Consider the following 14,502-nt stretch of genomic DNA (forward strand, 5'->3'; position numbering starts at 1 on the left):
TCCGGAGCAGCAAATATTCCATTTCCAAAAGGGTTGGGATGCTGTGTGAAGTGTAAAAACAAACAAACAAACATTTGAACCAGAACCTCAATTTTCCTGATAGTGCAAATAACTGCCACATTTTAAATAATCAACAATAAAAGTCTGTGATTTTCCTGTTCAATAACTACTTAATTAATCCATTAGCTGCCTAAGCTATTTTTGCCAGGAGTTTGGAGAACTTTCTCATAAGGGTTCCATAAGTAAATATTTAGTTTTTATATCTGTGTGTATTTATCTGTCTATTGGTCATCATCCAGCTCCAGGCTATGTGCCTCAAAGGATCTGTTTTTGAGCCAGCTGCGGGCAGGAAGCGTTTCATTAAGCCTACTTGCTTGCTATTGATCATAATGGATGACTTGGCATAGTAAAAAGCTGTCCTCTCCTTTCGTGTTCTCACTGTATTTCACAAAGTGGATGATGTGTGCTGACAACAGAGGACATAGAGACTTTCCCCTTGTGTGTGCTCCCCATTGTTCAGTAAATCTAAGGAATCCTGAGGGAAAATACTTTGCAAAGAGAACATTGTGGATGTGTGCTGGCATCATAGTTCTATGTTAAATCACAGTAACATGTTTAGTAGGGGTGCAACGATAGACAAAATTCACGGTAGGGCTGGGCGATATTACCCAAAATTCATATCTCGATATTTTTTAGCTGGATGGCGATATAAGATATATATCTCGATTTTTTTTTTTTAAAGCCATAAGTTAAGAACAAAAAGAGAGTTCTTAGTCACACTGTGTCCCAGATGTCAAATGGGCATTTTCTTTACATACAGCGTAGATGTAGAAATTACTCAAAAATAAATTATCAGCATTTATTAAATAATCATGGTCCATAAATAAAAGAAAACAATGTTGTTTTTGTGCATAACGAAAAGCTCACAATTGTGCAGTCAAAATGTAAACTAATAGACCCTGAGCGTAATAACAAAGAGACAGATTTCACAGCTGCACCACGTCTCTGAACAGGTGCCATGTGTGGTCCTTATTCACACACAGTACGGTAATATTACGTTGAAGCACAGTACGTATCACTCCGCGAGGCGGCTCCATCAAGCGGTGCAGCTCCGTAGCTTAGCAAAGTCATATTAAAACATTTTTTGACAGATTGCTGAGCGCTGTGTACCACATAAAATCGGTTCGCGGTCAGTAAGCACAACCAGAATTCATACATAAGGCGCACTGTCGATTTTTGAGAAAATGAAAGGATTTTAGGCCGTGCAGCCCCTCCTGGCTGCATGTCGTTAGCGCGGTTAGCTCGTTAGCGCGGTTAGCTCGCTAACACGTTGACACCGTCCAGCCCCACGCAGGGGGGGATCCGAGGTAACTCGCTAACGGAGATTTTCTTCTTTCATCTCGTCATTGCCTGCAGGTAAAGCTATGGGGGAGGGGGAGTTGTGTTCAGTGAAGGAGAGGCGAGGCCGAGTAACGTTGCGTAGAGACATAAGTGGACGAAAGAGAGGCAAACCTGCGGCTCCACAAGTATAATTATAACGTAACATAGACTATATCGATATAAACGATATTGTCACATCTTATATCTCGTATGAAAATATATCGATATTTTTAAAAAACTCGATATATCGCCCAGCCCTAATTCACGGTTCGGTTCGGTTCGATACTTTGGTGTCATGGTCATTTTTCAATACAAAAAATGTTCATGCTGTTTTAATTTGTCATTTATTAAAATTATAAATATATATTTTAACTCAAAAGTACAGTTTTTAAATGTAATGTTGCAGAAACAACAAAATAATTAAAAAAAAAAAAATCTATCTGATCGAGAAATCACTCTAAATCTCGTTAAAATGACATTAACTCCATAACGCGGCAAATCTCCGTTAACGAGTTACCGCGGATTGCCCCGTGTGTGGGGCAGGACGGCGTCAACACTTTAATGAGCTAACTGCGCTAACGCAGTAGTTCCCACCCATGTAATTGAGCATTGCGTGGCACATCCGACATACTGTTTTACTTTAGTCCATGACGCGCTTACCTTCAGGATCATACTTCACATGAAGACCAAAATAGTTCCAAAGGCCAGATCTGAATGAGGGTGGGGGAGGTTCAATTTGCCATGTTGCAACGAGCTTAGCTTCTGTCTTGCTAGCTTGTGCTGCGCTCAGTGGATCTGCGCTTGACAGTGCAGCCTGGGCGGAGTAGTTGAGCGCAGATCCACTGAGCTCTCAACACCGACAGCATCGTCAGAAGAAAAGTTGATCAAATAAATAAAAAAAATTGTATTGTTCGATGCATATGCGTACCGAACTGAAAGCACTGTATCGAACGGTTCAATATCAATATGAGTATCGTTGCACCCCTAATGTTTAGAGATTGTTTAAACCGTATTTCCTGCTGAAGTTTGTAAGCAGGGTGTATTTGTCTCCCTATGCCAGCCTCTCTCTGTGTGTGTTTACATGCAGAAGCAGTGAGGATAAGCTGTAAGGCTATTATTCTGCCAGGGTGCCATAATTGCAAAGAACATTTAAAGCCTCTTTGCGTAGCTTAGCATTAGGAAGTTGATGACTCCCTAATTATAAATAACACCATAAAAAGTAGCTGATTAATAAAGAAAAGGCAACTGAAAGGAAATATTGACAATGTATGTTACCAGGCTTGTCTTAGATAGATAAGCACGCTGGAGTGCTGTGACAGAAACCAGCTTGTCAATGCTTTTAATCACTGTCTCTGCCACTAGCACTGGTTTCTTTGATCTGAGTCACATTAGGGCTGGAAATGTGGGTGCTAATGTGGAGAGTAAATAAAAATATGATTACAAATGAATGGGTCTATTCAAAACAAGTTAATTGACTCCAGAGATCCTGTTTTTCAGACAGGATCATGCCTGCTGTTCGTCCTCCTTTTAGTTTTAGTATTATATTTAATAAAGCCACTACATTTAAACCACCTGCCGAATTTTGCATAGGTCCCCTTCATGCTGCCAGAACAGCCCTGACCCGTGATTGCGTGAACTCCACATGACCACTGATGATGTCCTGTGGTAAGATGTAGAGATGGACCGATCCGATATTACGTATCGGTATCGGTCCGATACTGACCTAAATTACTGGATCGGATATCGGAAAAAAATAAAAAATGTAATCCGATCCATTAAATATCACGAAAGCACCTCACAAAACTTGCAACACGCCGTAACTCACCTAGCACGTCGGAGCAGTATGCATCACGTGATAGAGCGGCTGTGGCATGCGGGACCTGTCGGTGGTCTGGATAGCATTTGGAGCTTCGCTAGCAACCCGGCATTTCATCTCCGACAAAGTTATCCCCGAGAGAAGTAAAGCAAGTGTGTAAGTCCATCTCTGAATGTTTGTAAAGCATTCCTGCGTTAAGCTTAACAAACGATATATGGAACGACTGCCTCTTCTCCCTGCTACTTCAATCATGAAACTGCTTAACGATCAGCTGATCGGCTTTTCTGTCGCGAGTCCATCTCTCTTGTTTGTTTTTGGCCCACTTTGCACCAGAAAGAGGAAACCAGCGGCTGAACAACAGCAGAACGTTTAAGCTTGATCAGCTGTTGTTAGAATGTATTTAATATTACTTTCTACTCGAGGATCTTTTTCTACGTAGCTGACGGCTGGTAACTGTGCAGGGGCGGATCTAGCAAAGTTTAGCCAGGGGGGCCGATAGGGCATTAACAGGGAAAAGGGGGCACAATGACATACTTTTCTTTCTTATTCTCATTTAAAATGTCTAGCTTTTAATAAATAATTATCCGAATCTTACACCCAAAGTTTTAATTTGATGTAAAATGAATAGAAGTCAATTACTGTATATAGTGACTATTAAGTCTAATATATATACCCTAGTAAGCTATAGTACTTTTTCCTTTGGGAAGGTACCATCTGTGCAGTCTGCAATTTTGTTGAAGAAAGATGTTGAATCTATTTAATATTTCTTGAAAAATAATTGATTTCTGTGCATTTTTTTTTCACACTGCATCAAATTAAGGTTGATTACGTTGATTAAGCATCATGAGGTGGAGTGTGAAGGGTGGTTCCCTATTTTTTATTTATTTATTTTTGTTGTTGCTGGGAGTTGGAACCCTATTAGTTAGGTTGCTTAATATTTACGCTAAGTACTCTTTAAAATACCAGAATAGGGAGGATGGTGTAGGTTTAAGTTTATTAGATTGATCAGTATTGCTGAACTATGAAATATTTTTTTTTGCATATAGGTATAACAGAATAGCTTTAGTGTAGTTGTTGTTTTAAACTTGAGTATGAACTTATACAAAATGCAGCAAGATATTTAAAAAAAAAACAGTTTTGTTGATTAAAAAACATTATATCGGATTCATATCGGTATCGGCAGATATCCAAATTTATGATATCGGTATCGGTATCGGACATAAAAAAGTGGTATCGTGCCATCTCTAGTAAGATGAAAATGGTGCTCAGAAATCAGGAGATCATCACATGTATCTGCTAAGTAAAGAGCGTCATTTAAAAAATCATCAAACGACACATAACACTAATGTACATCAGTAAACTATCACTAAGTTGTTATTACTGTTTCCTGCGCTTCATTCTGGACCAAAACCAGATGGAGGAGCGAGGACTACACAAGCTGGCTGGTGTGGTCATGGAAAAGTACACAGCCTGATGGATACTGAGCTCAAGGGCTCAAGGTTAGAAAGGCTTGATAACAAAGATTTCGGATCAGTTTTCCCTGTCTCAGTCTAAAGAGAAGTCGCAGTTGCAGTATTGGTTTTTTTTGTGGAGTCAAGTTTATATTAACCATCTTCTTAACAAAAAACAAGGAGAACCTGAGGGTATTCTGTCTTTCTGAACATCTGCACCATTCAGGACCTCGCCACCATTAGAGATAATATTACATTATATCATCCAGCGTTGTTCATTGGCTCTACTTTATGCTGCTGAGTACAGACTAGGCTGCTGTGTTGAATTTTTTCTGCATTTAAATACTGACAGAATGATGGATTTCTGCTTTCTGTGGGTCAGGCGCACTTTGACACGACTATCAAAAGCTGCTTTGTTGTGGCATGAAAAATTAACACCCAATCAATTGCTGGACCACCATCAGTGAGTCTCTGCCAAGATAATAACCAATCATCTCAGAGAAGCCGCTTACTTAGCTCATCCTCAGGGAGAACCAATATTGATCCTGGGCCAGACATTGCCGTCAGTAAGATACAAGGCTGTCTACAGTGTGTGTGATGTGAAGAATTACGCAAACACGCGAGTTGTTTCGTCTTTGTTAGTCATTTTGTTGTTTAGATTCACTAAAGAAGAATCTACTACATAAAGTAGTTCTGAGGATTTTCAACCCATCAGCAGGGAGAGTATCTGCTTCTTTGTGAAAGGAGAAGGGGACCTTCAGCAGGGCCCTGGTGTGAATACCTCTGGCCAAACAATCAGAAACAGACATCATGAGGGTGGCCTGAGAGCAAAATGTCCTCGATTGGGCCCTGTGTTCACCATGTAGCCTGATTGGCAGTTGCCATAGAATACCACAATTGGTAGGTCCACCACTAATGCCCTGTTCTGGGAGATCCCCCAGGACCCCATTCATGCCCTGATATTATAAGGGATGCATACAAACACATGGGGGCCATACAAACTACAGAGTACCATTTTTAATTACTTCAGTAAAATTTCTGAAAAATGGACCGGCCTGCTGGTGATACGAGAGGGGAGCGGGAGATCGACAGACGGATTGGTGCAGCGGCTGCAGTGATGCGGACGCTGTACCAGTCTGTTGTGGTGAAAAGAGAGCTGAGTGTAAAAGCAAAGCTCTCAATTTACCAGTCGATCTACGCCCCTACCCTCACCTATGGTCACGAGCTATGGGTAGTGACATACATGTGGCGGAAATGGGCTTCCTCCATTGGTGGCTGGCCTCTCCCCTAGAGATTGGGTGAGAAGTTCGGCCATTCGGGAGGGGCTCAGAGTAGAGCCGCTGCTCCTCCACATTGAAAGGAGCCAGCTGAGGTGGTTTGGGCATCTGACAAGGATGCCTCCTAGGCGCCTCCTGCGCGAGGTTTTCCAGGCATGTCCCACCAGGAGGAGGCCCCGGGGCAGACCCAGGACACGCTGGAGAGATTATATCTCTCGGCTGGCCTGGGAATGCCTTGGTGTTCCCCCGGATAAGCTTGAGGAGGTGGCTGGGGAGAGGGAGGTCTGGGCTTCTCTGCTTGGGCTGCTGCCCCCATGACCCGGCCCCGGATAAGCGGAAGAAAATGGATGGATGGATGGATGGATGGACCAGCCTGCTTTTTTCACTTTTATTTTCAAGGTGTTTTTAAATTCATCAGTAATTTGATAACTTTGATTTAATTCAGACAATGTGGGATCTTTCGCTCTTAACACATTATCCAGTTCATGCCAGTATAGATTTCCAGCGTTTCCAGTATTTGCTGTTGGAAGTGGTTTTGCTTCCTGACTTTTAATTGTTTTGCCCCTTTTTAATGCTACAAACATGTTTATTATATTGCCGAAAGTGGGCATTTTAACCTAAGAATCTATGAGGATTGAGTCAAAATCAGTGTCAAGTGGCCACTGCGGGGAACTGCAGTTTATGGCACCTCTTGCTTCATTTTTCAGCCCTGGAGGTTGGCACTTGGTTTTATTTAGCTTATCTTTTCTTTTTTTTTGTCACCCTGTTTGCACGTGTATGTGTTTGCATTATATCATATACTGATGTGTGGCTGCACCAATGCCCTATTTAACAGCAGGATGAGAGGACATGTGGAAAGCAGCATCTGTCTGTTGATTCCAGGCACACGTGAGTTAGTCATAAAAATGCCGGCTGACCTCAATAGGGGCACCATGGAAACAAGAAGGAGAAAAAGTGTGTGTGTGTGTGTGTGTGTGTGTGTGTGTGTGTGTGTGTGTGTGTGTGTGTGTGTGTGTGTGTGTGTGTGTGTGTGTGTGTGTGTGAGTGTGTGTTGTTCAGGTCCACGTCATAGAAAGCAAAGCGTGATTGTACCAGCTCAGTGTCAAAGATGTTGGATTAACCTGAAAGATTTCAATAAATATGGGAATATTTCTAATGAGTCATTTATGCAGAGATCAAGAAAAATAGAATATCCTGTTTGGATCTTAGCAATCCGTGTTCCCCCCCCAGAGAAGCGTTTCAATTTGCAGTATCCTGCACATTATAAAGCAAGTTTGGACAAGAGTAAATTTTATGTGTGTATTGGTATGTCTCAGGTTATTTTATCTCTTAGTATTGTAGACTTTTGTGGGGTTTTGAAGATTTTATCACACCTATTTTACATTATGGGAGTCGTGGAAACCCCAGTTCATACATTTCTGGAAAAGCATCCATTATCCAGCAGGGTTATTTCCTGCTGTTTGCTAACATGCTTTCCTGCATATTGATAGACATTGGATTGCTTTGATTCATCATTAGGCATAATTATCTAAGCTCTGTTGAGCAAATGCACAGGGTTTAATCTATAGTTTAGCAGAGATATGCGTGGATGGTCTTTCAGGAATTGGAAAACAACCAACTAGTAAAATATGAACATAATCATATAAGCGCAGGGGTTTTCAGAATGATGTACAGTCTGTCTCATTTCACCTCGCGTGAATATTAGCAGCCAGTAATGGACGACTCTCTTCAGGGTTATGAGAAGAAGCCATAAACCAACAAATTGCCATTTAGATAGGAAACAGATTCAGCTAGGAGCTGTTTACTTGGAAGGGTCTATTTGTTGTTCCATCCCCTGAAGAACTCTACAGCTGCCATATAATGGTGGAGTGAGAACAATTTTTCAGTATCTCCTCGTTCTGCAGCTTCGCAACACTGAACAAGAAGGGTAAATATGTTAAAGGTAAATGCAGAGATACCACAGACATGTTATTAAATAAGACTCCTGTATTCATGGTCAAGGCATATAAATATACTATTGTTTTCACATTTTTTGTAGGTACATAAGCTTATTACTCTGTTTTTTCTTTATTGACTTTAACATGCTCTTATCAGCTTCCTGCTTGTGTGTTTATATGTGGCAGGAATTACATGAACAGCTGCAAGGCATTGTGATTTCAAGTCTTGCACTTCACGCACACACCCCACTTCACACCACTGCCAAGGCTGAAAAATTCATCATGCATCAACGGACTTCCTGCATTCAGAAAATATCCTTGGATTGTGATGTTTTCTTGAGGACATTCATTTCTCTTAACTTATATTTGTGAACATATGATCCGACTCTAAGGGGTAATCACTGTTTAGTTAGGCCTGACCCAACCTCTGGTAACATTTTAATCCAAATGTATGTTGGACTTTTTAAGTAACCGTGCTAATAAACAAACAGGCAGGCAGGCAATCTGAATCCATCAAATAACCTCCCCGTTGGAGTTAATTACGTGCTTGTAATCATAATATACAGTGATTGCATTTGAGGCTGACAGAAGCATTAGTTTAAAGGCTGAAATTTTTAATATAGTTTTGGCTCCTGTGTAATATTTCCTCTTCCCTAACCTATGTCCTTCTTTCCATAATTTAAAGTAATTTAATAATGGCTCGTCTGGGTTTACTTAATGTTGGCAAAGACCTGGAGGATGGATGGATTCTTTGAGTGAATACAACAAGTTACATTTAGACTTAGATTAAAAAAAGCCTTGTAAGTATCTTACACTCAGACTGCTGCTTAATGCAATGCCTGTGCAGACTACCGATATCTTACAGGAGCTTGTCAGAAGGCAGCCATCCAGCTGCAGTGTATGGACCCAATGTGTGGTCTGCTGTTACTTTGACTCACACACCTAATCTTGTGTATTCCCAGTCACTGCACAATCCCACATACCTTTGCGCGCATACACACTCTTGGGGCTGTCTTGACAGGTGCAGGCATGTGGAAAGGAAGAGATGTAGCCACAGTTAGTTAGATTCCTTTGCATAAAAACACATGCAACACATTTGGAGCAGACACTGTGAAGTGACTGGAGAGATGTGGAAGAAGCACAAAAATCCAGCCAACCGCATGCATGTGCACACAGGCAAAATGAATAGTAAGCACACTGAAAGCAGCTGTGTCTTTCTGCACTGCAAACATTCCTCCATTGGCTTTTCTTTGTTTTACCCATATTTTTATTACTGGTTGTTCCACCTTGCAGGAAGCTGTCGTAGCACGCTTGTTTGTGCATCCCAGTGTGAATATGTGTGTGGAAGAGGGAGCAAGTAAGAGAGACGGAGCAGGAGGAGGGGTGGAAAACCGGCTACTGTGAGGCTCAGTCACATGGGCATGCACGAGAGGCAGGCAGGCAGACTAAGAGAGGCTGGCTATCATTTGAGCTGCAAGCACCAAGTCAAGCTGTGAGGATGCTCTCCCACTCCTGTACAACCCTGGCTTATAGGTATTAGCTGTTAGTGTCTCAGCTGGCGAGAGACAGTGAATCATAGTGTGCTGGTTAGAAGAGGAAGTCTCTGCAGAGTCCAGGCTGAAAGTCATGTTCAGTTCTCATTTAGCCTGTTGTGAATTGTTCACAGTAATGCGCACTCTGAAAATTGCTTCCTCGGGAGGAGCAGAGCCAACCCATTTTAAACCATCAAAAGCTTGTGCACATTCAGACGCTGGGATCTGGTAACATTTGCTGCATGAAAAACAAAATGAGCTTCCCTTTTACATTTCCTTCCACCACCTGAGATGTTTTCACACTTGCACTGCAGCTTTTCCAGACATTGTCCATTAATTGTGCCGAATAAAGCAAACACAGTTGCTTCTGGACAACAGTAGAAAGTGATCCCAAGGTAATTCTCCTGAAATTGTTTGCAGCTCAACCCAACTTGTACTTGATGGTTGATTCTGTGTCACCTTTTACAAGAAGGTACACCCTCTTTCAGTTCTAAGCTTTTATGTATCAGGACATAATGAAAATCATGTGGTTGACTATTTTACCAGAAAAAAGTGCAGAAGCGGTGCATGAAAAATTAAACGTAATCACCTTTAGCAGCAGTAATCTGAAATAATTGTTACCTGTATGACTTTATCAGCCGTTCACATCATTTTGAATCTTCTTTAAAGCGTTGCTTCCGTTCATTAAACCAGAGCATTTCAATCTTGCTGATGTATAGATCATTGCAGCACCTTGATTCATTTCTTTTTCTAACTCTAGAGCGCAGGTGTTGACTCCAGGCCTCGAGGGCCGGTGTCCTGCAGGTTTTAGATTTGCCCTTGATCCAACACAGCTAATACAATACACAGTTGGGGCGATCGTGGCTCAAGAGTTGGGAGTTCGCCTTGTAATCGGAAGGTTGCCGGTTTGAGCCCCAGCTTGGATAGTCTCGGTCGTTGTGTCCTTGGGCAAGACACTTCACCCGCTGCCTACTGGTGGTGGTCAGAGGGCCCGGTGGCGCCAGTGTCCGGCAGCCTCGCCTCTGTCAGTGCGCCCCAGGGTGGCTGTGGCTACAATGTAGCTTGCCATCACCAGTGTGTGATTGGGTGGATGACTGGATGTGTAAAGCGCTTTGGGGTCCTTAGGGACTAGTAAAGCGCTATAAAATACAGGCCATTTACCATTTTACAAATTGCTAAATGACCTCCTGTCATGTCTTGGGATTCTCCAGAGGCCTGGTAATGAACTAATCATGTGATTCCGGTGTTTTGACCCAGGATGATATCTAAAACCCGCAGGACACCGGCCCTTGAGGGCTGGAGTTCAACACCCCTGCTCTAGAGTCTGAGATGCAGCACTTGGGGTTTGTTTGCAGTTTCTCCAAGCATTGTATGGTTAGATCTTGGGTGGAATTTACTGGAAGGTTCACTCTTGGGAAGATTGGAAGCTGTCTTGAATGTTTTTCACTAAATAATCTCACTATATAACGATGGACTTCACACTGTTTGGAAATGGTCTTATAACCCTTCATAGAACCCTTCTTCTCTAAATCATTGCTGTCGTCTTTCCTCCTTGGCATCATGTTAACACACTCCTGAATTCTCCAGAAACCTCACACCTGCCCTTAATCCATTCATGGGTTTATTTTGATTAGCAGTACCTGCCTGATCCTAAACCTCTTTATTCCCATGTAAGCAGTAAGGATGTACTTTCTAATACACTGTTTCTGCACTTTGGTTACATTTGTGGTAGATAAACAATTCAAGATTAATTATATTTTTGATTATTTTTTTGAAAGAGGGTGTACTTTCTTTCACGATGACTGAATATTAATTGAAATGGCTGAATGGGCTTTCACCCAGCTGCTCCTCTTTTGTCCTAACGGCAGGGTTGCATGTTTCTAGGCGTGCAGCAGTGAGATTTGAAAGCAATATCTTCTCCAACAAATTCAGGCCTATCACCTTGTCATAAGCAATAAGGAACTTTCTGCTTTCCTCAGCGGTACGGGATGTGTTGTAACCTTACTGACACAATACCACAAGAAAATCTTTTAAACATTGCCGCTCCATCTGTTTCCCAAAAGTGAAAAGTAATCACATAAGCAAAACTGGTGTCCTCATCAAAGTGTCTCATCAGTTGTATTCATATCATCATGTATTTATTCCCAACTGTCAGGCTGTGTTGCTGCAGTTTCTCCATAAATTCCACCATCTGGGCTGCTGAGTGTGATAGCAGTTATGATGATAACAGTAACAGAGTGAGGCTGATTAATTCCCTCTCTGTCTGAAGCCATCTCTGAACCACCCTCTTCATCACTTTCCACTCTTTCTTTTGCTCATTTTCCGTTCTCCCTTTCCTGTTTTCCTACCCTTCTCTCCATTATTATGCTGAGTGTTATATATGTCTATAATTATGTCTATTTCAGGCTTTCCTGGTGGAAACAGGACTCTGATTGCCTTTCTCTACTGTTTACATCCTGTTATTAGGCTGGAAATGATCATAACATGGCAGATACTGCTTTACTTCATGTATTTACTGGTATGATGAGTATTTACTAGTGTAGCACGTTGTCACCATACTAGAACTGTTTATCTAATATGTTTAAGCTTGTCTCATGATATGCGGACGCACCTGCACGACATCTGCAGATCACACCCACGGTGTTAAAACACGGGGACTCAGGGGTTGTTGCTGTGGTGTGATGTGCGGCTGGCAGCTTGGGAGCTGCAGCCAGTGTAAATAAATAGCTCAGAAAATGGATCTGTGGTCCCGCCGTGCCTTATTCACGCCACAGAGGCATATTGAGTTAAAGTTAAAGTGAGTTCATTAAGAGAGCTTGCAGTCACACATGTATCTGTGAACCTGTACTTGGGCTGGGGTGGGTGGACTGTAAATGTCTGAATAAACCTATTGGCATTGGAACAAATAAATAGGATACATTTTGGTGCATAGTCTAGCCAACCATCACACACATGGGCTTCAGTGCCGCCTGCACAGCAGAATAATCAGTTGTACTTCATGAGGTTTTCTAAAGGACTTCGTGCCCTTGATGTTACTGTTTCCTGCAGTCACTCAGTCAGGCCCCTGCTTGTGTTTGACACTGTCATTACATAATGTTAGGCTGCTGCATCCACCCTGTGGGATTCATCTTTGTCACGGGAAGGACTAATGATGCTGAGTAATGGAGCCTCTCTGTCACAGAGCGACTTACAGCCAGTGCTTTGTCTCTTCTTGTCCCCTCTCTTACAGATGCAGCTGCTAAGAAAGCCTTCATCACAGAGGTGAGCCACCACCTGCACCTGTCTCTCTGTCTTTTACTTTGCTTTTTGTCCCATACTATCCCACTATAATGGTTTCATTTGAGGCTTTTAATTGGTGCTTGAAAACCGCCTCCAATGTCACTACAAACATCACAAAATATTTAAAAGCATTAGTGATTTTTCTTCTTCTCTGTATTTATAGGACACAACATTTTATCAGCATGTATCCTTGCTCTCTACATACATATATACAGCTACATTTAAACTATCCTGAGTTTGAATAAGTAATCCTTAGTGAGGCAAAAGCTCACTCCACCCTTCTCTAAAAACATGGTTTATGGCCCTTTTTTATTCTGCTGTTCTCTCCAGTGTCAGCGAGAGCAGATATGATCATCAGCACAGAGCCCTGCCTGCACGTTGTTCAAATTGTTTTGTTCGGGAGGGGCACCCAATTAGAATAAAGGGATGTTTTCCTTAAGACCTTGGAAGAAGTGAGGCGTTGCACTAAAGCCCAGTATGAGATAAACAGGAATTATTCTGAGCCGCGACTCAAACTCAAAGCTGGAAATAAGCATAATAAGTCTTCTTTAATCCTCCTAATTTGATCAATCCCTTTTATACACAGCGCATTTTAGCAAGCCCTAAAGTATTGCCCAATTTGTTTAATAGGAGTGTGCAGATTATTTAAATCTACTTAAATACCAGTTTAAACCAAAAGCTCAGTGACCATTACGTACAGTGGCTCTAGAATTATTTGCAGTGGATAAGATCCTAAAATCATTACATCAGCTCCATTACATTAGCTGAGCTACAGTCTGTATATCGCTTCAAAATGACAAACATCAGACGTTGAAATTGCTGCCATTCAACGGTCTCCATTCATAAAGAAGTGCAAGTACTGCTGACCGGATTATAATAGTCTGCTTCTCTCTTCTTCTTATCAGATGGCCTCATCCTCAGGCCAGCCTGGTCAAGGAAAGAAGATTGGACACAGAGGGGTGGACGCATCAGGGGAGACTACTTATAAGAAGGTGCTATACTATACAGTTTCTGTTTCTAAGAGTGACCTTTGATATGCTATCGAAGAATAGTGCTATGTCTCTAGGTGTTATAAAATGAGTTTTTCTGCCCTGTTACACCCAAAAAAGGTTTTAGAGGCCAGAGGAAAATAAAGATTTTTCTTTCAGTCAGTTTTATTATCAGAGGTTAATTTATCTAAGAAATATATGCATTTTCTGTTTGTCTGGTAATCAGAAATATGAAATGACATGACGCAGACTCATTGCCTTTGTACACTTTATAGATGATACCATTAGATTCTACTGAAACATTTCTAAAGAGCAATCTCAGACTGTCCTGTGAGGTTTAGAAGAAGATGAAGAATTTCATTTTTGCCTTCTCCACTCCCTCTTTTGCAGACCACATCATCAGCCTTGAAAGGTGCCATCCAGCTGGGCATCGGTTACACAGTGGGTAACCTGAGCTCCAAGCCTGAAAGAGATGTGTTAATGCAGGACTTTTACGTGGTGGAGAGCATCTTTTTCCCCAGGTTTTGTTACACCCAAACACCCACTAAAGCCCTCTAGTGCACTAATAAGTGGAATTTTTTTAATTTATTGACCAGATGTTGTTATCCTAAACTTTTAGTGAAGGGAGCAACCTTACTCCAGCCCATCATTTCCCGGATTTCCGCTTTAAAACGTACGCTCCTGTGGCCTTCCGCTACTTCAGAGAACTGTTTGGCATCAGGCCGGATGACTACCTGGTAAGAGTTCACTCGTCTTTGTCTCTAGATCCAGACTACGTTTAAGGTCATTGAAAACACTTGAGTGGTAGCAGACCAATCAAGGTTGGTAGCAGACTTTCCTT

At 41.8% G+C, this 14,502-nt stretch overlaps 1 protein-coding gene across 5 annotated transcripts in view; it reads left to right on the forward strand.

The window, feature by feature from the left end:
• pip5k1ca (phosphatidylinositol-4-phosphate 5-kinase, type I, gamma a) overlaps window positions 1-14,502 on the forward strand; it is a 52,958-nt gene that overhangs the window by 12,209 nt on the left and 26,247 nt on the right. For all 5 annotated transcript variants that reach the window (XM_026158804.2, XM_026158808.2, XM_026158806.2 and 2 more), the window contains exons 2-5: window positions 12,623-12,654; window positions 13,578-13,664; window positions 14,052-14,182; window positions 14,281-14,398. In XM_026158804.2, coding sequence (XP_026014589.2) covers window positions 12,623-12,654; window positions 13,578-13,664; window positions 14,052-14,182; window positions 14,281-14,398 — 368 coding nt within the window. The remainder of the gene's footprint in view (window positions 1-12,622; window positions 12,655-13,577; window positions 13,665-14,051; window positions 14,183-14,280; window positions 14,399-14,502) is intronic.

Source organism: Astatotilapia calliptera, chromosome 23, assembly GCF_964374335.1.
Source record: "Astatotilapia calliptera chromosome 23, fAstCal68.1, whole genome shotgun sequence".
Taxonomy (NCBI): Eukaryota; Metazoa; Chordata; class Actinopteri; order Cichliformes; family Cichlidae; genus Astatotilapia; species Astatotilapia calliptera.